This window comes from Aotus nancymaae, unplaced genomic scaffold (assembly GCF_030222135.1).
Source record: "Aotus nancymaae isolate 86718 unplaced genomic scaffold, 86718_ANA_hifiasm-v0.15.2.pri h1tg000020l, whole genome shotgun sequence".
In the NCBI taxonomy this organism is placed as follows: domain Eukaryota; kingdom Metazoa; phylum Chordata; class Mammalia; order Primates; family Aotidae; genus Aotus; species Aotus nancymaae.
The window spans coordinates 69004230-69031104 of record NW_026988432.1 but is presented as its reverse complement, the minus strand read 5'-3'; the positions used below and the strand labels follow the sequence as shown (position 1 = coordinate 69031104).

Here is a 26875-nt window from a genome sequence, read left to right as displayed (position 1 = left end):
CATCTGAGGAGGCAAGAATTGAAGTTGCCGCAGACCTGTATAGATTCGCTGCCAGTAACTCGGATATCTGCCACCACTAACATGCTGTTGTTAGAAGTCTGCAGATTCCACAATCCCGTGTTCTCTTTCCTGAGAAGAGAGTCTGTAATGGGGAAGAATACTCCCGAGCTCCTGCATGGTCATTCCTCCCCGTGAAGCTGCAATGGGCTGTTGTTTGCCCAGAGACAACATATGTCCACCAGGCACTTAGGTGCCACTGGCTTCTGGCTCCCTCCAGCTTGTTTGGTAGTAAGTCAATGGTCTGATGGCCAGGAGTGGTGGCTCATGCCTGTAATTCCAGCACTTTGGGAGTCCAACGCGGGAAGATCATTTGAGTTCAAGAGTTCGAGATCAGCCTGGCCACACAGTGAAACCCTGCTTCTACTAAAATTACTAAAATTAGCCAGGTATGGTGGCACACACCTGTAGTCCCAGCTACTCGGGAGGCTGAGGCAGGAAAATTGCTTGAACCCAGAAGGTGGAGGTTGCAGTGAGATGAGATTGCACCACTGCACTCCAGCCTGGACAACAGAGCAGACACCATCTCAAAAAAAATAAGGTAAGTCAAAAAATAAAGTAAATGGCCTCATGAGGTTGCTCAGTGACCACATCAGAGCCCCTAGGTGGAACAGAGTGCCGGGGATTGGTGCCATTTGTTGGATACCTGTGCAGTAGCAGCAGTGCCATGTGGGGTTGGTGATTGTAGGGGTGCCTCACTCAAGATTTGCGTCAAGACTGAACCTCAGTGTAACTCCGGGGAAATGGGCACATTCCCTCAGATCCACACATGTCATCCCTACCCTACGAACCACCAGCAACAGGAGAAATGGGTGCTGATGTCGTTTGTTTCTACTCAGGGCCGGGTGCGGTGGCTCACGCCTGTAATCCCAGCACTTTGGGAGGCCAAGGTGGGTTTAACACCTAAGGTCAGGAGTTTGAGACCAGCCTGGCAAACATGGTACAACCCTGTCTCTACTAAAAATACAAAAAGTTAGCTGGGCGTGGTGGTGCACACTTGTAATCCCAGTTATGTGGGAGGCTGAGGCAGGAGAATCACTTGAACCCAGGAGGCAGAGGTTGCAGTGAGCCAAGATCGTGCCATTGCACTCCAGCCTTGGCAAAAAGAGCAAAACTTCCTCTCAAAAAAAGAAAAGTAACTCAGGGCAATGTGCAGATGACTCTGAACATACACTAGCTTTCCTTCAGACCATGGGTCCTAGTTATAGTGAATGACTCAAAAAGGGCAGCCTTCATATTACCTGCCACTATTTTTCTTCAAAAAAATTAAACTTCTGTTTTCTGGAAGGTTCTGGTGACCATCTGACAATATGGAGTGAAGCCTGAGCATTGGGTTTCAGATTTCTAAGGACAGGTGTCTTCTTATCCTCCCTGTATTGCAGTCTCTATCCATTAGTGTTCTAATACAAAAACACCAGCAAATTCTCTGAAATTACACTCAGTCCAATATGGAATTTGATTATCTGTGTGCATTTCTAAATAAATATATTTAACTGGTCAGAGTAGAGTGCAGAGAAGTTTTCAAACCCAAACATGTCTCATGATGGCTGAGTGAAAACAATTTCCTCTCTGTTTATGGCAAGCAGGTCAATAAACAGCATCTGGGAGAAGCCACTGGCAGCCGCATGTGAGGCCTCCTTGACTTCCTAATTTAATGTGTCTGCCTCCCTGTGCTACTGAGTAGTCAACTGACCAGGGTTTGCCATTTGCCCTCTGAATGACACCATCTCAGGTCTCATGGCTCACAAGTTACAGGATGTTAGTTCACTGCTCCTTGCTGTGCGTGTGGTCCGGCACCACCAGCCTCCACCTCATGCCTGAGAGGCAGGTTTCTGTTGGTTCGGTTCTGCTCACCACTTACTGTGCCAAAAAGAGCTGGGGGTGAGGTGTGGTATGCAGGATTATTCGCTTCTCTGCCATGGCCTTCCACACAGTCTATGCTGAAAGAAAGTCTCTCAACCACCTCACATAAGGTGAGTCACTCCTAATTCACTGTAGCAATAGAGTGATGCAATGTCTTCCCCCAAATCCGAAGACCCCCGAATGAAAAAGTAAAAATGCTAAACATCACTGCCTACTCTGATAGCCACACCATCAATAGGTGTTTGCTACTGGAAAATATTCATTTTTTTCTTTAGTTTCTAATGACTTAATGTATGTCTTTATCAGCAGCATGAGAACAGACTAATACATTTAAACATTTTTATATGCACATGTATAACTTCTAAAAGTGTACTCTCAAGGTGAAAGGAAAATCCAATCTGTTATTAACAAATTGTAACTATTTAATATATCCCTTCTGAATTAAGGGCAACAAGTCTTTAATGCAATACAATAATTTAAATATTTCTAAAGTACTGTTCCTCTTTAACAGGAAATGATTACTCCATTTTAATAAAATATCCTGCCTTTAAAGACTTTCTCTGTTATAGAATGATATTGAGGTAGGCTGATGCAAACTCCTCAAGTCCTTCTTAGTTACACAGACAAAAAAATTTGACATAAAATTCTGGATTACAAACTGTCTGTTAAATTCAGTGTAACAAATGTTTATTTTATATCTGCTTTGCATTAGGGCATTGTGCTAAGCACAAGGTCATGCCACCCTTGTGTGGATGCAATCTAAGAGGTAAAGGTTTTACCTAAGAGAAACTCTGTAAATATTTAGACAGAGAGTTTTAGTAAAATAATGTATATAGATGAAATTAGGAGAGAAAGACATCAGAAAGGTTTCAAAGGTGAGCTGATATAAGGAGATGCCTGTAAGGTGACAAGATTCTGACAATAGGGCATGAGGAAAAGTGCATTCCAGAGAGAAATACGAGATAGAAAGTGTGGGGTGAAGTCAGACTGCAACCATTAGGAAAGTTAAAATGTTTGCAGAAGGAAGTAGTGAGAGATAATTTGGATGAAAATGTGGGTGGGGACGTCCTGAATATTAGGTTGGGGAGTTAGAAATTAATTCAGTAGATAGGTGAAAGATTGGATTATAGCTGTGTTTTAGTAAAAATAATTTTATGTTTCTGTCTAGGATGAATGACGTAAGGAAATACTGGAATGAGGCTTAAGATCAGGGGAAGGGCCATTACCATCCCCTAGAAGGGAAGGTGAACCTATACCTGAGTAAGGATAGCAGGAAGTTTGTTGAAAAGAGGAGTGAATATCAATCTTTCAGCCACAGGAAGGCGTTTTTATCAGAGATGCAAATCAGCATGGTACAGGAGCAATGCCAAGGAGTGGGGTGAGGGGCTCAGCGATGCCAAGTTGGGGTTGAAAGAAAAGGATTAAGCAAACATATGAAGGCTGGGAGTCCTGCCTGACCAAAGCTTCCCTGGGTCCCTAAGCAATGAAGGATAACTATTGGAAGCCAAGAAAGGCAGCCGGGCAGAGAATACAACGTGATACTTAGGCAGCTTCACATTCAGCCAATGGGATTGCACCTGACATAATCAGACCCTAGTGGCATCTGTGGAGACTAGCAAAGGGAAGCATGGACTCTAGAGTCACAAAGACCTAACTGCCTTGGTTCAGGTGTCCAACCTCTTGGAATCTTCACTGACCTATGGGAATGAAACTACTAAGATATGGAAGTGGTACAATACGGGGACAATTTTGTGATTGTTTGCTACTTCAAATATTTTGTATAAACTTAGGAAGGGGTGTGTGTGTGTGTGTGTGTGTGTGTGTGTGTGTGTGTGTGTAGAGGTAGATCAGGAAAATGAAGAACCAGGAAGAAACTATTTCCACTCTATCTAGGATAATGTAGTTCTAAAGATCTCAAAGGAAAATTCAAACACTTCCTATGAAATCCACCTAATAGAAGCTGTCACTTTTTCTGAACAATAATGTCTATGTCTTCAGTAAGGTGCTTCACTGGCTGAGCTTTCTCAGCATAAAATGCCTACGGAAAAGGCATTTTATGGTGGTTAGAGATATGAGTGAGCTAATTTCAGACTTGAAGGTAGGATGCAGTACAAATAAGAAACATGAATCTTTCTCTTGTAGCTGCCTGTTAGGACAATTTCCCAAAACATTCTATTTTATACACTCAACACCCAAGTTTTACCTCCATATCAAGCAGCATGAAATTCCTGTCTACTGTTCAACATGCTGTCTACATGACTTGAAATTTTTCAGTGATATATAGTTCATCTGTTCATGCCCCTCGTGAAACATACAATGTTCATGCTAACACCTCTAGTTTTTCTAGAACAATGTGCCAAGGTAATCACCTGGGAATTCAGGTTTTGAGTTCAAGAATGCACAGAGAGAAAGACACACACACACACACACACACACACACACACAGAGTGCAGGGGGCACTAAGAATAAGGGACAATAGAGTTATTTCTGAAAACTGCCACTGTGACCTAAAGCAAGAAAGTAGGTTGGATGGTGGTGTTCAGAGTTCAAATCTGCTGTTTTCTTCTTCGGAGTTGGGTGGTCACAGGGTGAGGTGCTCTGAGCCTTGGTTTCTATGTCCATAAACTAGTGTGATGCCAACAGCCACTTTAGAGCATTTTGGAATTTAATAAAAATGATGAATATATAGTATGGCCTAGAGTGCTCAGTAGAATATTATTACTATTATTATTGATATCATTCTTATCAAATGGGAGCAAAATGAATTCATTACAACTCCATCTCATTGGATCTATCAAATACAAAGTCAGATCTGGATTTTGACTATCTTCACAAAAATCACATTTCCAGCTCTTCTGCTTAATTTCTCTATGTCTCAGTGTCATCGTATGCAAAAGAAGGGAGAGGCACTCTCTAGCGTAGGGGTCCTAACCCCTGGGCCTTGGACTGTTACTGGTTCTGGTCCATTACCTGTTAGGAACCAAGTCACACAGCACGAGGTGAGTGGCAGGCGAGCTCCATCTCCTGTCAGATCAGCAGCAGTATTAGATTCTCATGGGAGTGAGAACCCTATTGTGAACTGCGTGTGCCAGGGATTTAGGTTGCATGCTCCTTATGAGAATCTAATGGCTGATGATCTGAAGTGGAACAGCTTCCCTGAAACCATCCCTACCCCCACCCCTATCTGTGGAAAAACTGTCTTCCACAAAACCAGTCCTGGTGCCAAAAAGTTTGGGAACCACTGCTCTAGGGTGTCTGGAGCACTCAAATTGCAGAATGCTGTGACCGAAGTTTAACTCACTGCTCATCTGCTTCCAGGGAACTGATAGAGGGCATGAATGAACATTTGTAGATTTTGTCATCTGAGAAAGAAATACACCGATATCTGCATCTAAAACATGATTTTAAACTGAGATAGATGGACAGTGAGTTTCTGAGGTTCTTTGAATTCCCTGACACTGAATGCAAAATTTTCTGTTTATGTGCCCATTGTTTTCATCAGATTCTCTAGGGATCTGTGACATGACACCCCTCCTCCCAAAAATGTATGAGCCAAGGACTTATGAAGGTGTATAATTGGTGATTAAAGTAATAGTATAAATAATATTAGTGTCATTTTGTAACTTAATAGAGTAAATCCAAGCCAAAGATAAAACTAGAATCCAAGTTGTTTAGTTTCGTATCAGTTAAGAGAGTTTACCACTGATATCATAGTTCAGGTTTTCCAAAGTGCAGACCCTGAATGGAGGGCTTGGGTGCAGGTGGTTTATTTGGGAGTCCTCCTGGAAAATTCAAAAGAAAGGGACAGAGAAGAGACAGAAGACAAGAAAGAATGCATTGCTAGTGGGTTACTATTAGAGAGAGTTTCTAGGAAGCTTCTGCAGAACCCTATGCAATGTGCCTTGAATTGTCCAAGGAATTGAATGGGGAGCTAGAGCATTTGTCCAGTACTTCTGTTGCACACTGATGGGCAGCAGGGCTTTTATTCCCAGGCCTTCCAGGCTTCCCTGTGTGTGGATACAGCAAGCTTCCAAGAGCCTAGAGAAAAATGTCAGGGAGAGAAGAAGGACCTGCAGGCATGAGGTGGGGAGACAGTAGCTATAGGGTGGCACTAACCCATGGGCTGTGCTCATTCTAGAATCCTTTCTCCCCTACATGCTGACAGCCAATTATTCACCAAGTTGTAACTTTGAATTCTACTTACCGAAAATACATTAGGCATACATCAGCATGTCACACTCACACTGTCCCTGTCTTGGTTGAGACATTATAATCACTCTCCTAAAAAATTGCAGCAGTTTCCTAGCTGAACTCTTGGCTCATCTGCTCTGTATTACTGCTCCAGTGACATTCTAGAAGCACATCTAAGCTTATCTTCTCTGGGGTTTACACCCTTCAATGGCTCCGCAGTACTAATGAATAAGATTCAAACTTCTTGGCATTGCCTATAAGGTACTTCCCGACATGGTTTCCACTCCATACCCAGATTTCATGTCTTACCATATGTGACTTCACAATTCATCCCTAATGGTTCAGGTGGATGAATGCCAATGAAGTCATTCTTCAAAATCCTGCCCAGATGTCCTCTGACGTTAAGCTTTCACAGACAACCCCATTCCTGTTCCCCATCTATGCAGCCACGCCTCACCTCAACCCCACACACTGACCTACTCCCCTTTCCACTTCTGTAATATATATATCATTAGAATGGCACCTGCTACATAGCAGCTGCTCCAACAACATTTTCAACTCATTACATTTTATTTTTACATATAAAATAAACACATAAATATAGAAGATATATGTAAACATAAGATATATAAGTGAGATTCATGCTACCATTTAGTTATGTACCTTACGTTTACACATAGAGGAGACATGTATAAACATAAAATATAAATGGTATCATCTCTAAGACCAAGACCTTTTCTTCCTATCATCCCTAGCACCCAGCATGTTGTCATAATGTGTGCTCAGCAAATCCTTATGGACATGAAGTATTAAAGCCAGCATGGTGGATTATGAATGAATGGAAGGTAGAGTCCATAAAACCAAGTTACCTCTTGCTTTTGCCACTCACTAGCTGTGTGGTATTGGGTAAAATATTCAACTTCTATGGTTTTATTTTGCTCATTTGTAAGATGGGAAAGGTCTACTGTGTGATCATGTTAGTACTTTCCCCTAGTCTCCTTTTCATATCCCTGTGTGTGATGTGTGGCTTAGAGTGGAACCTTGTGGGAGGAGACTGCTTCTGCGCTCATAGGCCTTGAGCTTGGCACTTGGGAGTAAGCAGAGGTGGCATACTTTACATCGAGCAAATGCTTCAAGAGCCATGGCTTGGTGTGGCCATGGCATTTCTTCAGCCACAAGAAAGCCATGTACCAAACCAGGGCTCTGTTTTAGCCTGGATACCAGGATGGAGCAGGCCCTGGATAAGAGCCACAGTCGATCCACAGCCTCTGCAGCTGACACTTAATACAAGCAAGAAATCACCCTCTGGTCTTGTAAGTCACTGAGATACAGGGTTGTTCGTCCAGGATACCTCAGCAGAATCAGACTCTGGAAGTTGTGGGAATTCAATAAATCCTAAAGCAAAGTGAGAACACAGAGGCCAGCATAGGATAAGTATTTGATATATCACAGTTCCCTTCCTGTGATGTTTATTTGAAGATTCCAAATATAGCCCAGGGTGGGGGGAGGCAGGAAGCAGAGGCTTAAAAATATTCAAATAAGAGAATAAATTAATATTTTGGTCTTAATCTTAAATACTTAAAAAATCATTTTTTCCAGTCATTTCACTGATTATAAGCTACTTTGACAAAATTTTACAGTATAATTTCAAAACAGGTTGCTAAACTTTTCAGGAATATTTATGCACATACAGTCTGAAAGAATTAAATAATTTAGAAGCCCATTTTACAGAAATCCAACCTAAGAACAGGGCTAATCACTGCATTAACACAGAGGTTCTGTGTACCTCTCTATGCAAAGAACTGCCGGCTTAGACACTTACAAAATTGACCACACTCTTTTCCCTCTACTCTCAGGAGTGAGCTGGCTCCGGCTCCAGTTTGCCCTATCATCCTAGAAGCTGCTGCAACGTAATGACAAAAGGACAGTGGGGCCCTTCTCTCTTGGCTTTTTCCTAAGCCCACTCTTTCATAGGCACTCTCCAATTTCCCTATTAAGGAGTCATTAATTTATCCCACAAACATCTGATTAGCTAGTATATATCAGGCAGTCTCCAGGGCACCAGGGCATTAAAAGTCTCCTCCTCACATGCTCAAGAATGTGAAAAGATTTATAAGAGGTCGTGCTCCTGAAAGTGAGCCATCAAGACAGGTTTTCTGAGCAATAGTATCTAAAACTTGAGAGATGGGTAGAAACTTCTTACGACACAGATGCTGGGGAAGGGGCGTGCTGACAGAGCTGTGGAAGGCTGCGATCACCCCAAAATACAGAGCTATGCCTTTTGAATTACAATAAAGGAAAAAAAACTAGGAATATTTGTTGTTTCATTGCAGCAGGCTATTTTCAGAATGATTTCTATTTTAAAATGTTCTTTGAAGGAGCAAGATATTTCATTCCACTATCCAAGTAGAGCATCAAATAAATCCCATATAATAATGCTAATCATAAAGTAAACTGAAGCACTGTGCTGATTACACAGATTGACTGAGAATATCTTCTTTGCTTTTTAATTAAAAATGGGCAAGAGATCAGTAAAATATTGTTATTTTTAAATAGACAGCAATATGATCTCCCAGCAAGCAAAAACTTTTATTTCTGCTGGCAAATTACTATACTCAAGCCTATTTACTTGCTGACATATTTTTTTCTCAGATAAAAAGTGCAGTCTTGGATAGAGAAAACCATGTTTAGAACTCACTCAGAGATGATTATGACAGATATTATAAGGACTTTCTTTTCTTTCTTTTTTTCTTAAAACGGAGTCTTGCTCTGTTACTGAGGCTGGAGTACTGTGAGATGTGGTGACAAATGGCACTTCCAGAGGGAGCATTTAAAATCCAGTCTGAAATTGTTCAAGCCCTCTTTCAATGCCTAAATGAACTTTGAAATTTTATAATTTCAGAATAGGTTGCTATACTTCCTAGAAATATTTGTGTATTATCTGAAAGAATTAAAGAATTTAGAAGCCCATATTTCAGAAAACCACCATAAGAACAGGGTTAATCACGGAATTAAGAAAGATGGGCGGGGCACAGTGGCTCATACCTGTAATCCCAGCACTTTGGCAGGCTGAGGTGGGTGGATCACCTGAGGTCAGGAGTTCAAGACTAACCTGGTCAACATAGCGAAGCCCCGTCTCTACTAAAAATATAAAAATTAGCTGGGTGTGGTGGCAAGGTCCTGTAATCCCAGTTACTCGGGAGGCTGAGGCAGTAGAATTGCTTGAACCCCGGAAGCAGAGGTTGCAGGGAGCTGAGATTGTCATGCCACTGCACTCCAGCCTGGGCAACAAGAGCTAGACTCTGTTTCAAAAAAAAAAAAATGATGTATTTGTCTCAAATGTCATGTTGAGATAAAAGCACCATGAGACTGTAACCTGACAATGACACCCCTCATGGAGGTGAGCTGCTTCATAGAGTTGTCTATTCTCCTCATCAGATTTTGCAGGAGTGAGAAAGAAACATTTGTTGTATTAAGCCACCAAGAATTCGGACCATTTTAGCTCCAAAGCTTTTTGGTTTCAAAGCCACCCTCACTGATTACACATGATTAGCACAGGGAGGGTGTCCATAAATTTACAAAACCATGCCCTCCCACCTGGCATCACTCTATCCCAGACTAATAAATGACTGTGATTTGGAATTGTAAGCTTAGAAAATCTGCACAGAAAGGTGAGCTGATTGAAACCAAAATATGTTAGGCACCGATTCTTTTTTCTATAATAAAAAACGATTAAGTCTGCTTTTGTTATGTAGCTGTCAATAATGTAGTACCAGGAGTGGGAGGTGACTGAGAAGATACACAAACCTACATTACAACATTTCCTTCCTGTATAACAGCACACTTCTGTAATGAAGTCCTAAAATAAACTAGTAGCCCCACAGAGGGAAAATGTGATTGTTTGCAAGGACAAAATGACATATTATCATGAGTTCAGCCACATAAACTGTGACAATGTGTATTTATCTTGAGACGATGCATATAATCACACGGTTTCCAGAGATGACTTAACACCGTCTCAGGGGAGGTCCACCACTATCACATCTAGTGTTACTGTAGGGAGGGTAGGCAGGGCAGGTCCTCTAGGTCTTCCTTTCAGTTACATAATGTACAACAGAAAGCGTCTTGGCTTTTTTTATTCTTCGAGAAAAAGTTTTGCAGCTTTAGCTGACTCAGTTACTTTTCCTTTAGATGTGATCCCTTTAAAATAATCTGCTGGCAAGCAGGTTGATGGATGAACTTCAAAGAAGGACATAGTGATGAAAGGATCAATAGCTTTTACGATTGCTTTAAAGAACCAGATAGCCGTATTTAAGATATAATTGGAATTTCCCTTTAAGAGAAAGAACAGGCTAAACCTGAGACGAAGAAAGACAAGCCATATATAATAGTACTGCTGACACTTAGTCTTTGCACCTGTAAGTGTACAAGAACCCCAAAGATCATTATCTGTCTTATATTTTAAGACACTTATTGCAATGTACAGAATACTGTCAGCTCTTAAATGAGAAAACATGAGATGACATGGGAAAACACAGGATAACATGTTAAGACATCTAAAAACCAGAATGATCACCAAAGACCCTCAATGGACCCATACTGTAAGTACTGAAAAGTAATGGCTGAAACTATAGGCTCAAAAATAAACATATGCAAGAATTCCATGTGGTATGGTGTTAAAAGCTCAGTCTTTGGAACCAGGTAAACCTGGAACTGTTAGGGTGGCTGTGTGGCTATGACTGTACGGGTAGCCTACGTGGTTTCTTCAGGAGTTTTTCCTGGAAGGCAATGACCAAAGTCTACAAGTGGAGGTCAACAAATGATGGTCAGCACCAAATCCTGCCTGCTGCCTGTCTTTGTAAATAAAGTTTTAGTGAAATATTGCTACACCCACTGTCTATGGCTGCTGAGAGGAAAGGCTGAGCCAAGGGGAAGCAGGGGAAGAGCTTGGGCCATCTAGCTGTGCCAGAAACACGAAAACTATAGAGTGGTGGGTCTGTGTCAAAAGGACGAGAAGTCAACACGTTCATGTTCTCAAAGGCTGAACGTGAAATAATTTGAATTTACATGAAATAGGGGATTCGAATAACAAACAATGTGGCAAACAGACAAATCCAGAAAGTAAAACATGCTGTAAGACAACTGATCTGCTTTCTTCAGAAGTCAATGATGTGAAGAAAAATGAAAGGAAGCTGGAGGAGCTTGGGGGGCACTGATCTAAATAAAGAAGCTTAAGGTCTTGGCTTCTGTAGCGTGGTGGTACAACCAATACAAATGACATTTTTGAGATCATCAGGAAATGTAAGTATCAACTAGGTATTAAATGATGCTAAAGATTTATTTGTATTATGTAATGATGGCACTAAGATTCTGGAAGAAATGGCCCAGATGCATGCTGAGCTATGTAGGGATTAAATGACATAGTATCTGAGATCTTCTTTAAAATGTTTCAGCCAAAAAATAAATAAATAAAAGTAAGTGTGACAAAGACTTATTGGAGCTGGGGAGTAGATAAGTGACCTTTTTTTTTTGCTATTATCTCTATTTTTGTGTGTGTTTAAGATGTTTGATAATATGAAAGAAGGATCAAGGGAAAGATGCTTTGGAAAAAGATTTCTCATGGAACTGAAGCCGTGAATGACTTTCCATTCTTGGTTTTAAGTTGGTCTGTGGGATCTGACCATCCAAAATCAACTTCCTGCAAATACCTTAATTATTATCAGCACTTACTGTGATAGCAAACAATGATGGTGCTGATGTGACTGGAAGTATAGGTAGAGAAATAAATCATCTTTGAAACAATTAACAAATGGCAAAGAAAGTGCTATCACAGTGGGTCAGTGATGCGCTATTCACTATTGCTACAGGAGAAATAATGCATTTTCAAGTGTTTTATTATTTCCTTCACATGCTTTAAGTGCTCTGTCAGCTTGTTCCACACAGAAAAAAATACATTTTCAGTATGATAAAAGGACTAGTCAAAACCTATGTGAGAGTAAAATAAAATTAAAATGACTTTTTTTCTTTTAATAGCTCTATCTACATTGAACATTTGAGATAAGATGCTAAATGCCACTGGTAGAAAGCTGTCCAAAATGCTGCCATTCAATGCCAAGGGCAGGTAGTTTAGAAACTGCATTGACCGGCCAGGTGTGGTGGCTCATGCCTGTAATCCCAGCACTTTGGGAGGCTGAGGTGGGTGGATCACCTGAGGTCAGGAGTTCGAGACCAGTCTCAGCAACATAGTGAAACCCCCATCTCTACTAAAAATACAAAAATTAGCTGGGTATGGTAGTGGGCAGCTGAGATCCCAGCTACTTGGGAGGCTGAGGCAAGACAATTGCTTGAACCCAGGAGGTGGAGGTTGCAGTGAGCCAAGATCATGTCACTGCACTCCAGCCTGGGTGACAGAGCAAGTCTCTGTCTAAAAAAGAAAAAGAAAAAAGAAAAAAAAAAGAGAAAAGGAAAAAAAAAAAAGAAACTGCATTGACCTACCAGCACATTTTCTGATGTTATAATGAGTCTATTTTTGTTTCTTTTGAGGAGATGCTGGTGTAGAGATGCTTTTAGCTAAGAACAACATCATCTCAGATTTTCACTTAAGGCTAATAAGATCTAACAATTTTAATAGTTGGGAAGACATCAATACAACTATAAACTTTTCTGTACTAAAACTGTAGAATTGATTATGATATATGAAGTGATGAAGTTAGGAGAGAGTCTACCATTTCCTGGGATTCTCTAATTACACAACTTACCTTGTATACTGTTTTACAGTTCAAGAAGCGTTTTCACATTAATTGCTCCATTCCATCTTTATTTCTACTCTGTGTGCAGGCAAGGCTTTATAAAGTAACACTCTACAAAGAAACTGAGGCTTAGAGGACAAAATGATGACTTGATCAAGGTCATACAGTTACCGAAAGAGTTGTGACAGGACTATTGATTTATAATCAATAAATTACTTAGAATAAATTGGGGCAAGAGTAACTAAAATGGAGGCATGCTAACCATTGCTTACCTTTCAAAGCCGATCTGCCGAAATGTCTTTTCCCATGTTGAGCCTGTAACGGAAGGGAGAAACATAATCAGTGCACATCAAGGACTCAGATAGCTTTGCCCAGCTTTTCCGCACACATGCGAGATATATGGGTTTATGTTTAGGTAGGATGACTGGTTTTTCCTCAAATGCATTACTCCCCACCCCCAGTCTCAGATGGACTTTATAGAGTACAGATAATTTAATAAAAAGTCAGCATTTACAGAAGTTGAGTCTACATAGGGTTTTTTGGTGTTTTTTTTTTTTTTTTTTTGAGACAGGGTCCTGCTTTGTCACCCAGGCTGGAGTGCTGTGGTGTGATCTCAGCTCACTGCAACCTCTGCCTCCCAGGTTCAAGCAATCTTCCTGCCTCAGCCTCCCGAGTAGCTGGGATCACAGGTGTCTGCCATCACACCTGGCTAATTTTTTGTATTTTCGGTAGAGATAGGGTTTCACCATGTTGGTCAGGCTGGTCTTGAACTCCTGACCTTGTGATCCACCCACCATGGCCTCCCAAAGTGCTGGGATTACAGGCATGAGCCACCGTGCCCAGCCACATAGGGTTTTAAGTGCATATAACCTGCAATGTGGCCGGGCACAGTGGCTCACACTTGTAATCCCAGCATTCTGTGAGGCCAAGGCAGGCAGATCACCTGAGGTCAGGAGTTCAAGACCAGCCTGGCCAACATGGCAAAACCCCATCTTGACTAAAAACACTAAAATTAGCCAGGCATGGTGGTGGGTGCCTGTAATCCCAGCTCTTGGTAGGCTGAGGCAGGAGAATCACTTGAACCTGGGAGACAGAGGTTGCAGTGAGTCAAGATTGTGCCACTGTACTCCACCTGGGTGACAAAAGCAAAACTCCATTTCAAAAAAACAAAACAACAGCAACAACAAAATCTGCAGTGTGACAGAACTCTCCACGCCAACCCTCTGGTAAAGCAGTAGGCCACTCCAATCATTCTCTAAAAATCTAAGTGTGTCCTGCTCAGAAGAATCTGAGTGGAACTCTTCTGTTAAGCATAAACAGCTATACATTCTAAAATTTAACTTTTAATTTTCTGGAGCAATCCAGAAAGCTAGGTGACACTGAAGTTCTAACACATCACACACCATGGCTTTATCTTACCAGTGTTGAAGCACAGAATTCAAATTTTCTCTCTTTTCTTAGCTAAATATATTAAATCAGAAGAACATAAAAATGCTATTCTAACTGATATCAAGAACAGTATATCCAAATCCACAAGAGAGGGACAGCTGGGTATAAAAAAGGTGTTATACAAGTTTTCTATGTAACCATTCTTCCCTAAATCATATGCATATAATGATTTTCTGAGTACCTGACATAAGGAAAAGTGCTAATTTTTAATAAAATTAATTATTTAAATATAAATTAATTAAATATAATTAAATATGAATTAATTAAATTTAAAAAGCATTTTAACAAAAATTCTGCATTTACCAAAATTAAGGATTTGTGCTAATCCATGGCATTTTTTTTTTTTTTACGTTTTCCTGATGTTTAGTCAATGGCAAACATATTTTGATTTTAGTGACTACTGCAGGTAAATACCCACCTAGCCCTAAATTCATAAATTGTGTTGTGGACTAGTTACTTGATAATCACAGCAAATAGTTACTGATAATTACTGCCTTTCTGTTAGATTTACTTCTATAAACAAGAAATGATGGGTTCAGCACTGAGTCCCCAGCTAAAAGGCAGCTAAAAAGCTACCTGATTTCTTTTCCTAAAGTCAAAATAAACTCGTACCATGCTTAGTTTATTTCTTGAGAATTCTGCCTCAGAGGCTGTATCTTCAGATGGCCACTCAGTGTCTCCTCGACATCAGACTTCCTCAAGAGGAGTAGGAGGCTCCAAGGCCAATTCTCTGTCCTTCTCTAAGGACTGAACTAGTCCCAAGACAGCATGATCATGGTGTTTTGCCAGGGGACCTGGGTTCAGACTAGTTGGTCATGATGGAGTGTTTTAAATAATTTTTATAAATAATTAAGGACTAAATTTAAGATATGGATACGACACACACACATACACACTTAAAGCAGATTCAGGCTTATATTCTGAGATGAAGTCACTCTTCTTTGGCTGAATTCCAATATGCTTTGCTGAGTAGAAGTAAAAAAAAAAAAAAAAAAAAAAAACAACACAGACTTTCAGCTAACCAGCCCAGGAATTTCTCTTGGCCCCTGGCCCAGGGGAGTGGGTCCCATGTGAATGTCAACTGTCCTGTGAGTCACATGCAAAACAATAAAGAATCCCTCTCTCAGGAATTCTTTTAAACATATTGTTATTTTTAATTCACACATAATAATTGCACATATTTATGGGAACAGTGTGATATTTTGATACATGTGTATGATGTGTAATTCTCAGACAATTATCCTGCCCCTGAAATCCTAGCAATTAAGACACTGGCAGAGAATACATAACCTGTGGAAGCCACAATGTGCTCAAGGCTGCTGGCAGTTGCCTGCCTAGACTACGAGGTGGGAGAGATGAGAGTCTCCTACCAAACTCAGAACCAGATGGCCAAGAACAGGGCAAGCATGGACGGTCCCCAGGGTGAGGGAAGGGCTGGGTGGTGAGGAGGTTGAGATGTTGCTCGTCTTGGCTTCTCTTGTTTCATGGAAGAAACAAAGCACCTTTTACATTTTTCTGCATTTCCATTGTTTTCTCAGATCTTTCTCAGTATTATTCCTATTTTTTTATTTTTAATGGGTTCAATATTTTTCTTAATAGGTTCAATTTATTATTTAGGTAAATGTTTTAATGTAAATGATTTTGCTATACTACATTGTCAGGCTTTTTTAACAGGGAGTTTTAATTTAAAAATAAGCTCACCTTCCTATTTCTGAGAAATGTAAACTTATTCAAACAGGCAGGACAAGCCAAAAGATATTCATTGGTGCAAGACATTCAGTACTCCTGAGAATAAACATTAGGCCACTGAACCAGGCACAATAGCAGTGGCAGAACTACTTTCTATTCACCAGAAATCAACTTCATTAATAATTTCAGCATCTGACATACCACAGGCTCATCATTTTTGTCACTGACACTTTCCTAACCATCTTAATACATGCTAGGTATGAGACTAGATATATTAAAATACGGTTTATGCCCTCAAACTCCACATACACTAGAGGTTTGGATTTTTATGTCTTTTGTGAGCACTTAGGACGAAACAAGAAACGCACAATAAATGGAACAGACATATCCAGATCCTTTGGCACCAAGAATACTTCTGTCAGCCCATTATTCAGTTGCTGGGGAATTCTTTTAAAGCCATTAACCATGCTTTACATGGTAAGGTAATATTATTCACTTTCGCCAAAACAGTCCAATGCGGGGAAAGAAGTAGAGGAAACAAAAGTAGCTGGCAGATTTCCTTAATTCAACACTTTTAAAATGAGATTTATAATATAGAGAAGTTTAAAACATGTTATATTTTTCAGGAAAACTAAAACAGCAACAATAATTAAAAGGAAAATATGTAGCATAGAGAATGGATGTCCAGTCATCTCTTGGTATCCACGGGGAATTAATTCCAGGACCCCTTAAACCCCAAAATCTGCAGGTGCTCATTTCCCTGATATAAAATGATGTAGAATCTGTATATAACCTTGCATCTCCTGTGTACTTCAAATCATCTCTAAATTACTTATAATACCTAGTAATATATATAAATGCTATGTAAATAGTTGTTATATTGTACTGTTTTTTACCTCTGTATTGTTTTTATTGTTGTACTTTTTTTCAAAAAGGTTTTTCAAATAATTTTGATCTGAGATCAGTTGAATTTATGAGTGCAGAACCCATGGATATGGAGGGCCAACTGTAATTTATAGAAGGGATTTTTTCCTTTGAAATCTTAGGTGAAGTAGTTAGAAATAATGAATTACGATTCTTCACTTTCAAAACTGTCCTTTATAGATCCAGTATCCAGTCAACAGAGACAGTAAAAAAACCTTGAACTGGCCGAGCACGGTGGCTCACCCCTGTAATCCCAGCACTTTGGGAGGCCGAGGCGAGCAGATCAACTAAGATTGGGAGTTTGAGTCCTACCTAACCAACACGGAGAAACCCCCGTCTCTGCAAAAAATACAAAATTGGTCAGGTGAGATGGCACATGCCTGTAATCCTAGCTACTTGGGAGGCTGAGACAGGAGAATAGCTTGAACCCGGGAGGCAGAGGTTGTGGTGAGCAGATTGCACCACTGCACTCCAGCCTGGGCAACAAGATGAGGCTCCGTCTCAAAAACAAATAAAAATAAAAATAAAATAAAATAAAATAAAATAAAATAAAATAAAATAAAGAAACCTTAGATTACATGGCATTCAGCTCCAGAGCAAGTCCTATGTCAACCATGTGAGTCCAGGGTGACAAACCAGCCTTTAAGCTCCTTCCAGGTAGGATGTTTCCTCCTCAATAAGTAGGCCAGCCATCACTCCTTTACAAATGAACCAGCTCTGCCTGTCCATTCTCCTCTCACCCTCCCTCTTCCACCTTATCTACCTATCAACCTCTGTGGCTTCCATTTGCTCTCCTCTCTGATAACATTGCTGCACCACGATTAGCTACATGGGGTCAAGATGGAACCTCTGCCAGTTTTTCCACCTATCTGGTAGGAAGCTCCCTCTCCTCAGCTGCAAGAAACCCAGGCTCACCCATGACCAAGTTTGCCGCCACATGCAACAGCCTGTGTGTAAGAGGGAAGAACGGGTCACGTGTGCAGAGGGAAGCAGGGATGGAGAGAGGAGGGTGACTCCTCATAGCATCCCCATCTGTCTCTGTGCCCTCATCAGGATGCCCTCACCTTCCCTCACTTCCCAGTTATAGGAAAGAAAAAATAAACTGTGTCACATATTCTCATTTTAAGTCGGGGCTCTGATACCTGTATCTCAAAGAACACTCAATATGAACAATGAAAATAAGAACAATTCCTTGAACATCCAAATTTTAGGTACTAAAGAAAGCATGTATAGCCATCTTTAATCCTATTTTAAATCAAGAGTGGCATTTCCCCCAAATTAACATAGCAACATAACAGTTTACATTGACTAATCTCTTACCAAGTAGATGCTAACTTCCTATACATTAGCTAACATAAGCTTCTCCAATACTCCATGAATTAGTACTACTATTACATCCCCTTTCAGGCGAGGAAACCAAGGGTTAGAGATCAAGGACCCCAGGGCCAATGTTCTTAACTTATTTACTCATTGCATTGTCTGATCTTGGGGACTGTGTTCTAGTCTCCCCTTCCTTCTCCATATTCCTGTTTTTGTTCTTCTCCCTATCATGTATCTCCTGACTCCTGCCTTCTGGTTATAATATGAAATTTAAAAAAAACAAAAACCTTTCTTATTCCACAAAGTTTTAGTGTCTGATGATTAATTCTGGAAGCCTATGAATGACCATAGAAGTTCTCTGCCATCAAATCTGTTTGCACACGACCTTCCATCCAGACCTTGAGAATTCTGCGTTCATTTTGTTTAACACTTTGCAAGCACAGGGGAGTTCGTTCTGTACAAACATACATAGACAAAAGGTCATTCACCAATATACTCTCCCCAGATGATGGAACAATGGTGCTTATCTTTTATTTCTTCTAAGTTTTCTATAATAGTGGTTTAAAACCACAGGGCTTTGCTCGTTACTTGAAATCAGATATCTGAATTATAACAACAGCTCTGCTTCTGGTCATCTTTATTTCCTTAGACAAGTTACTCTTGGGTCTTTCTCCTCTCTTAATATAACACGAAAGGGTTTTTAACAGGCTCCTTTCATTTAGCAATTTTATATTTTCATAAACATCATCACTGGAAAAGCAGACAACTCTGTCTTCATATTGTAAATTCGCTACTCATGTGGTCATCATGTTTCTTCATTGATTACTTTTACCAATCATTCTTTCAATGGATTCATTGCTCAGTTTTTACTACAGAAAAACGTAACTTTGTTTTCCCTCTAGGTTACCTAATGTAGTGGTAAAACTGGTGGTCAAAGGAGGCACAATTTTGATCTAATTCAACAGTTTTTCACAAAGCATGTCTCAGCCACTGAGAGCCACTTGAATGTGGACCTGCCCCTCTGCTTTTTTAGAATAATCAGCACAAAAGAATTAATAATTCATGGAAGTGGTGGTTTGTTGCCAGCATATTCCTATAAAAAGGGAAATATTTTCACATACTGTAGGGGCTGCCAGGCAGCTGAACATGTGACCTGGCACAGAAATTGGTGATGAAATTAAAATATCAGGAAATTGTACCACACATAACTTTTCTGCCAAAAGCTTCATTTACATTATTTTTAACTCTTGAGAGGAAAAGATTTTCATATCTAATCAAAGGAGCTTAGTTTTTTTTTTTTTACCATGCATTGAACATAATGTGAAATTCTAAGAGATAAATAGATTTTTCTTCTCAATTAACCAATAGTGATATTTTACTTTGCCAGGATTAAGATGATCTTCTGTTGAAATTTAGCTGAAATCTGTTTAACGCCAGAAATGGCTGCTCTAATGGATGATATGTACCCAAGTAATACAATTTTCTCAGCAAATGAGCAATTTCAGTCTTTTGGGTTAAACAGTGAGTTCTGTAAAATTGTCCAAGCCCTGTTTCCCACATGAGATTTATTATTAACAGATTAAAAATAATTGTAAAAGATAGAGATAAGAAAAAACATTATTTAACCTTCCCTTAATTAATCGTTTTCATATTTAATGACTTACATTAGTTTTTAAAATATCATTGTCACATCTACCTAATATCATTACAATGTTGATTTTCCCCTGATCTGATCATAAATATCTAGATGGCACCCCCTTAAGTAGATGACAATTGCTGTTACGTTTATATTTTGGGTTTCATCCCATGTATTCTTTGTCAGTTCTTTTCATAACATTTTAATATTTTATCATCTTATATAAAGGGTGGGTGGTCCCTTCATAAAAGACAAAAGTCAGAATTCATCAGTTTCACTATCAACATATGTTCAACAGTGTACTTTTCAAAATGAATAGCTTTATATTTTTCTTATTTGTAAAATAACATAGCTCATTGCAAAACATGAACATACTAAAAATTTTATTTTTGCATTGACACCCCCACACACTAAGACCAGCACATATACAATATGATCACTCTATCTTGAATCCTGCTTTAAATTACATATTAATATATAATTAACTCTATGTCTATAAATATAGCCATGTAATCACTTTAATACTGATATAGTGTTCCATAATTTAACAAAATTTAATATGTAAATTTACATCTACATTTTTCCTATTATACATAACAAGGTGATGAATAACTTTACCTATGTCTTTGAACATTCATTCAATCATTCCTTTAGGGCAAATTCCTAGAAGTATAATTATATGTACATGTAAAATTTTGATTAACACTATCAAAATTTTAACCCTCATATTTATTCAAATATATGTGCTTAATTGAATTGAGTTTTATAAGTCTTTTTTATCTTTTATAAAACATTTTATTTTAACTTATATTTTTATAATTAGTAATAAAATAAACAGATTTTCTTAGGTTTACTAGCAATTCTAACATTTTATATGTGTTGTGTGAATTGTGTCTTCATGTCCATTGTCTGTCTATTAGATGTTTGTCTTTAATACTTTAATCCCAAATATGGCATATCTGCAGCCAATACATTTGCCCTTTAGGTTCAAAATTTCATATATTAACTTCCCCGAATAGAACTGATGAATGTTTATCATTATTAATTTCTACCATTTTAGCTTTTCAGTTTTCAATTTTCTTTTGTTGTCCCAATAAGTGCAAACAAATATTATATTTTTTTGATCCTTAAAAATTTTTTAATATCTAAATATCTCAATTTCAGAAGGTGTTGAATGAGCTCAACACATGTGCTATGCCCTCATTTTGGGTTGGCCAGTTAGGCTGAAAAGACCCTGCCACACTACTCACTCTTTGTAGTGACTAGGGTAAGTCTGTTCACAAACATCCATGCTTCAACACTCTCATCTATGCATGAAGAGTGCTGCAACATCTTAAAATTGTTTCTTTTAAAAATTATTTCTATATTACTCTAAAATGGAACATGAATCCTAAATAATTAATTCCATCATCAAATAATGGATAACCCTAGACTACAAGATTCCTGGTTTATGACTGGTTCTGCTTGGCAGTCTGTAATGCTTCCTCTACCAACTTCCCAGTAAAGTAGCCATAGATACACTAGAAAGGAGACACACACAAAAACACACACACACAGAGTAAATTGAGCTACTAGTAAAAATTCCTTTAAGATTCTTAAAAACAGAATCTTAAAGGATTTTATGCATGTTATAGTTCTTGAAAATACTTGGAAATAGAATCTTAAAGGAATTTTCACTAGTAGGTCAATTTAACTGAATTGTAAAACTCAAATTATAGTGTTGTATGCATACGTCTCCCATGGAAACCAAGTAAACAAGCCAGCCTTAAAGAAGACACAAGTATATTTCATTCTTTTCCCACAATGTTCCCCCTAATTCAGAAACACAAGATTTACACTAAATAGAAACTGGGCAACTGTGTCCTTCCTGCACAGAAGCCTCTTTCAGAGAAAGCCAGACTTTTGCTCTTACCATTATCATGACACCCCGCCTTCCCCTGACTTCTATATTTTTCTACATCTAGTCCCAGTCTCAGAAACAATGGGGCAATGGGGCAGTTAGAGAGAGCGTGTATGTGTGTTGGGAATCATAGAAAGAAAGAAGGAAGCCAACCCCCACAGCCCAGTGTCTTTTAGGACATACAACACTCATCAGTAAAAAGTTATAGGAACAGTTAGGGACTGAAAATTCCTGGCAATTATCCAATATGAACACCGGAAATAGCCTAAATATGAAGTAATTATAAAATGTTTATATATGCTATTTATATATAAAGTGGGTAGTATGTGACATTAAAATTAGATGTTTGATAAAATGTGATGAGAAAACTCAGACACACAGACTTCATGCAATTTTGTTGAAAATACAGTCAACATGCTGTTACAACTCATTCGTACCCAGGTTTCCATGACTTCAAGTTTTGTGTTCCTTTTGCTGCTACTTCAGCAAGAGTATTTAGAGACACAAGATGGCCAATCATAAAATCTGAGGGAAATTGACAATATTTAAAGAGCAGATCAAGAAAGAGAGATTACTTAAGACAACAAAAGGAGGTATAAGAATGTGCAGGCCAGGCACGGTGGCTCACACCTGTAATCCCAGCAGTTTGGGAGCCCTAGGCAGGTGGAGCGCCTGAGGTCAAGACTTCAAGACCAGCCTAGCCAACACGGTGAAACCCTGTCTTTACTAAAAATACAAAAAATAGCTGGACATGGTGGTGGGCACCTGGAATCCTAGCTACTAAGGAAGTTGAGGCAGCAGAATCGCTTGAACCTGAGAGGCGCAGGTTGCAGTAAGCCTAGATCCTGCCATTGCACTCCAGCCTGGGCAACAAGAGTAAAACTCCATCTCAAAAAAACAAATAATGTGCTAGGAGGAGTTTTAAGAAAGAGGGAGTCAAATTCAGTAGAGACCAGCTTTGATTAGAGGTGATCCGTTCATCATAGGCCTTCTGGAGAAGATCGGTGATGTGTATCAGAAAAGTTTCAGTAGAATTATGGGAAAAGATAACTGTGACGGAGCAATGAGTTGTGAACTAAATGGAAAATAGGGAAGGGAAGAAAATGAGGACAGATTTCTCTTTGAAAAAGCTGGAAAAACTGGAGACGGAAAGGGATGAGAATGCAGGTGGGAGTTGAGACAGACAAACTGGAAGAGGAGGTGAAGCCAAAATACAAGGTGGCCCTTTAACACAAGACCCCTGGGAGTCCTTATAAACTAAAAAGTATAAAGCAGGGGCTGACCAGAGGGTGACAACACAGAGGGAAAGACATTTCATGATTCCTTAGTAGCTGAGCGAGGAGAAGACCCTGAGCACGGGTAGAGGAGCATGGCATGAACAGAGGACTGTGAGGGCAGAGAAAACAGAGAAGACTGTCCTGGGGCCAGATGTGCAGCAGGGGATGGGCAGGCAGGCAGGTAGTTCAGGCAGGGCTCATGAGATGTGAGTGCATGGAGAGGCATGTTGGCTGTGCATGCATGGAGAGGCATGCTGGCTGTGAGTGCATGGAGAGGCATTCTGGCTGTGAGTGCGTGGAGAGGCATGCTGGCTGTGCGTGCATGGAGAGGCATGCTGACTGCATATTTGCATAAATTCAGTTATTACAAAATCCATACATAGATTATACTTTTCAAGGAACTATAACATGCAGAATGCCAAAACGGTATAAAATAAATCCGTCTGTTTTAGACAATCTAGAAAATACTTAAGCATATGGTCATGTTCTTCATTATGAAGAATAGACCTTTATTGTATAAGTCTGAAATTCTGAGCTGCCTTTGAATGGGCTCCATGATATGCTCTAAAAGCTACTTTAAAAAATGAACCTCTGATATCTATTTGTCTTCTGTCTCTTTCTCATAAAAGTTGACTACAGAAGACATTTCCAGTAACTATAATTTCAATGGTTTCAAAGCTAGATGAATAGGGAGTTGCCTGCACCGTCTCATAAGCATTACATTTGCCCAGAAAACAGCTTAAACTTGACTTGAGACTGCTATTACACTCTGCTTCTATAATGGATCAGTCCTCTGGTTTAGATGAAATTCTAAGACACTTGCACAAGATTTCATCTTACTCATTCCTATATAACTTCATGATATGATGAGACAAAAATGTGATGAGATAAAAATCTCTAGGAAATTACTTCATAAGTGACAAATCACTAGAAAGTGAAATTGTTATAATTCCTAGTGTGTACTCCACCTCCAGGGATGTGCTTTCAGGAACAAAGGTGAATCTCAGAGAGCCAATGAGGCATGAGCGGCATGTGGTCCAGTGCAGCAGAGGAAAGAGCTGTGTTTGTACACGAGGCCATGTTAGGGAATTTCCCTGAGGACACCTTGACGGTCTTGACCCTTAAACGCCACAAAAACTTTGTAAGTTAATATTTGCTTCACATGTGCTTATTTTCTAGGCCTCAAATATAAAAAGTTTCAGTAACTTCAATGACACTCAGCTTTTCTCCCTCCTCGGAGTAGCTTGCTATTGCATATACTTTGAGTAAATTGCACCCATGATGCTCATCTCCCTCTGTCAGTTTTCTCTCAGAACCATAAATGAAGTACCTGTGCCTGCAATCTCAGTAGGGCAGATGGCAGTGATTCAACTCTTGTGGCAAAATTAATTTGGCTTGAATCCCCACTTCCCTCCCTGCCATGGGTCATATATCATATTAGGACATGGGCTGTAAGTCTATGAGTCAGTCAACACATTTCTAAAATGAAGATCAACACACTCTTCCCATAATTACAGTGAGGATATGTAATCAAAGCATCGGAGCAGTGTCTGGCACAAAGTAGGTAGTAGATAAATGGTAGTCACCACTACTAGAAGGTTCTCAGCCAGTGCTTAAATGAACAATCCTGCCAGACAGGCACGGCTCAGGAGCCTGAGGGCATATATTGTTCAAAGTCACCACAGCCCAATCCCTGCTCTCCATTCCGTCCCAACACACACACCCAACCCTCACAACATTAGCAAAAGCATGAGTTAAAATGAACATAAATGCACGTTAGTGTCACTTTTCTTTTTGCTTTGGCACACCGTTATGTTTTGTGGTGTTTCAGTTGATCCATGCTGCATTATACACTTTCCCTTTCAGTGTCTGTTTGCCAAAACTCCCTTAATATTATCTTAGGGGAAAAGCATAGAATTTGTATTAAGGTCAAATCCATAAGAAACTCATTCATTTAAACTTAAATCCTTCATAAAGAGCATACCAAGCTTATAAAAACATTCAGGTCGGTGGTGTTTATGAGGTTGTCCCTTAAAAATTCACATGAGAACGTAAATCCAATGTTGGGGATTCTGTCGTTTGTGCAGAAGTTAAAAGAGGTCCTATGCTGTGGCCCCACATGTGTGCTAGGAACGCAAGAGGCATGAGAAGATGAGCACATGCAAAATCGACCAACAAGGTGTCTTAAGAAACAATTGTGTTTTTGCCCCATAAAAATTTCTCTTTTGAGAGAAATAAGAAGAAAATAGGGTAATTTCATTTTTCTTATTTGCCATTATTTATATAATCCTGGCAAGCATTTCAATGGAGCATTCTCAGTTTCCATAAGGGGAGCATTTTTTCTTTTATGTTCCTTGGGGCATCTTATAAGGCATTACAATTGCTTTGTACAGCTTGTGGCTTTCTTTACACTAACTACAGACTCCACCTTGCCAGAAGAGTGTGCCAAATAGTAATGTTCACTTGTTAAAATTAAATAAAGAAATCCTGTAGACACTTTGATGGTTAAAAATTTTATGGAAAAGAAACACTCATGAAGTACATTTAGTTTAAACTTGCAATAGCAGCTTATTTCTTGTTTTCCCTGAATATATGTCAAATACAAAGTTCAGACAAAAGACTATAATGTTTATTTATCATATGGAGGGCCCAGTGGTTTATAGTTCTTCATTTTTAATACAGTTGATAAAAATATACACCATGATATATAATAAAACATTAAATGTATTGTTAGATGTATATAGAAAAATCTTACCATCTGTCACACATTTCAAGATTTTTATTTCAAGTACCATATTCCTGAGAACATCGCATATTTTTACATGATTATTTCTGTCATTTAAATTAGCTTTGCTCTTAAATGTCAGGTATTATACCCTTGGGTTAAAATGCTGGAAATAAAACGGACCCCTAATTTAATAACATCCATGAGACAGATAATAGTAAGACACTCATTCAATGTATTCCACAAATGTCGATTGAGCCCTCATACATAATGGGCAGTAGGATACAGCAGTGAACACAAATCTTGTAGCATACTACGGAACAGATAATAAAAATAATCAGGCTGTATGCACACACATTCCATGAAGAAAATAAAGAGGGGGAAAATAAATGTCAAAATGCAAGGGTTTATACAGAAAGTGAAAGTTTTTTATGTAAGCAGTGTTTTCTTTTTTCCAAAGGTGATGGATGAACTGTAATCTGAGGTTTGATTTCATATTCTTTCACTTATTCTAAGTTAGCTATACCCCCTCCAACTGGCTGCTGTTACTTAGAGAAATAGTCATTCTTCATTTCAGATCTTAGGCAGAGGCTCCCCAGGCTTTCTTCTCTGGTTCAGTTTGCATTTCAGGGAGAGCACTGGGATGAAAAAGCTACAGAAAACTCATGCCTTCACGTGTTGACTTGAGTCAGGGTGTAGGAGGTCATAGAGCTTCAGGGCTTGGCCCTCAGGGCATTCCTGGCTGATGTGCTGGTGGCTGTAGCAGCTGCTTGGGATTTCTGCCCAACTCCACGTTCAGTGTTGTCACGTTCACAGCTTGGCATCATCCGTGTTAGGAGTATTTATGCCATGAATATCAGTAAATACTGCAATCCAAATCTTTTCTCCATGACTATCTGGTTATTACAAATTTGCAGTGCACTAGTGGGTGGAACATATTTTTGTGACTATCTTAGCAGCTGGATGGGCTCAGTTCAATCAAGCAGATGAAACAGGCTTAAAATAGGAGCCTAAGAAAATCTGGGCCTAATAAATCAACTATAGAAAAAATCAGTTTACAGTGACTCCGCCTAGGTAGCCCCCTCAACAATCAGA

The 26875-nt window shown here is 39.4% G+C and overlaps 1 protein-coding gene across 4 annotated transcripts in view; it reads right to left on the bottom strand.

The window, feature by feature from the left end:
- The window catches only part of PIEZO2 (piezo type mechanosensitive ion channel component 2), a 450041-nt gene that overhangs the window by 211479 nt on the left and 211687 nt on the right, over positions 1–26875 (bottom strand). For all 4 annotated transcript variants that reach the window (XM_064379448.1, XM_064379449.1, XM_064379450.1 and 1 more), the window contains exon 4: positions 13133–13175. In XM_064379448.1, the coding sequence (XP_064235518.1) occupies positions 13133–13175 (43 nt within the window). The remainder of the gene's footprint in view (positions 1–13132; positions 13176–26875) is intronic.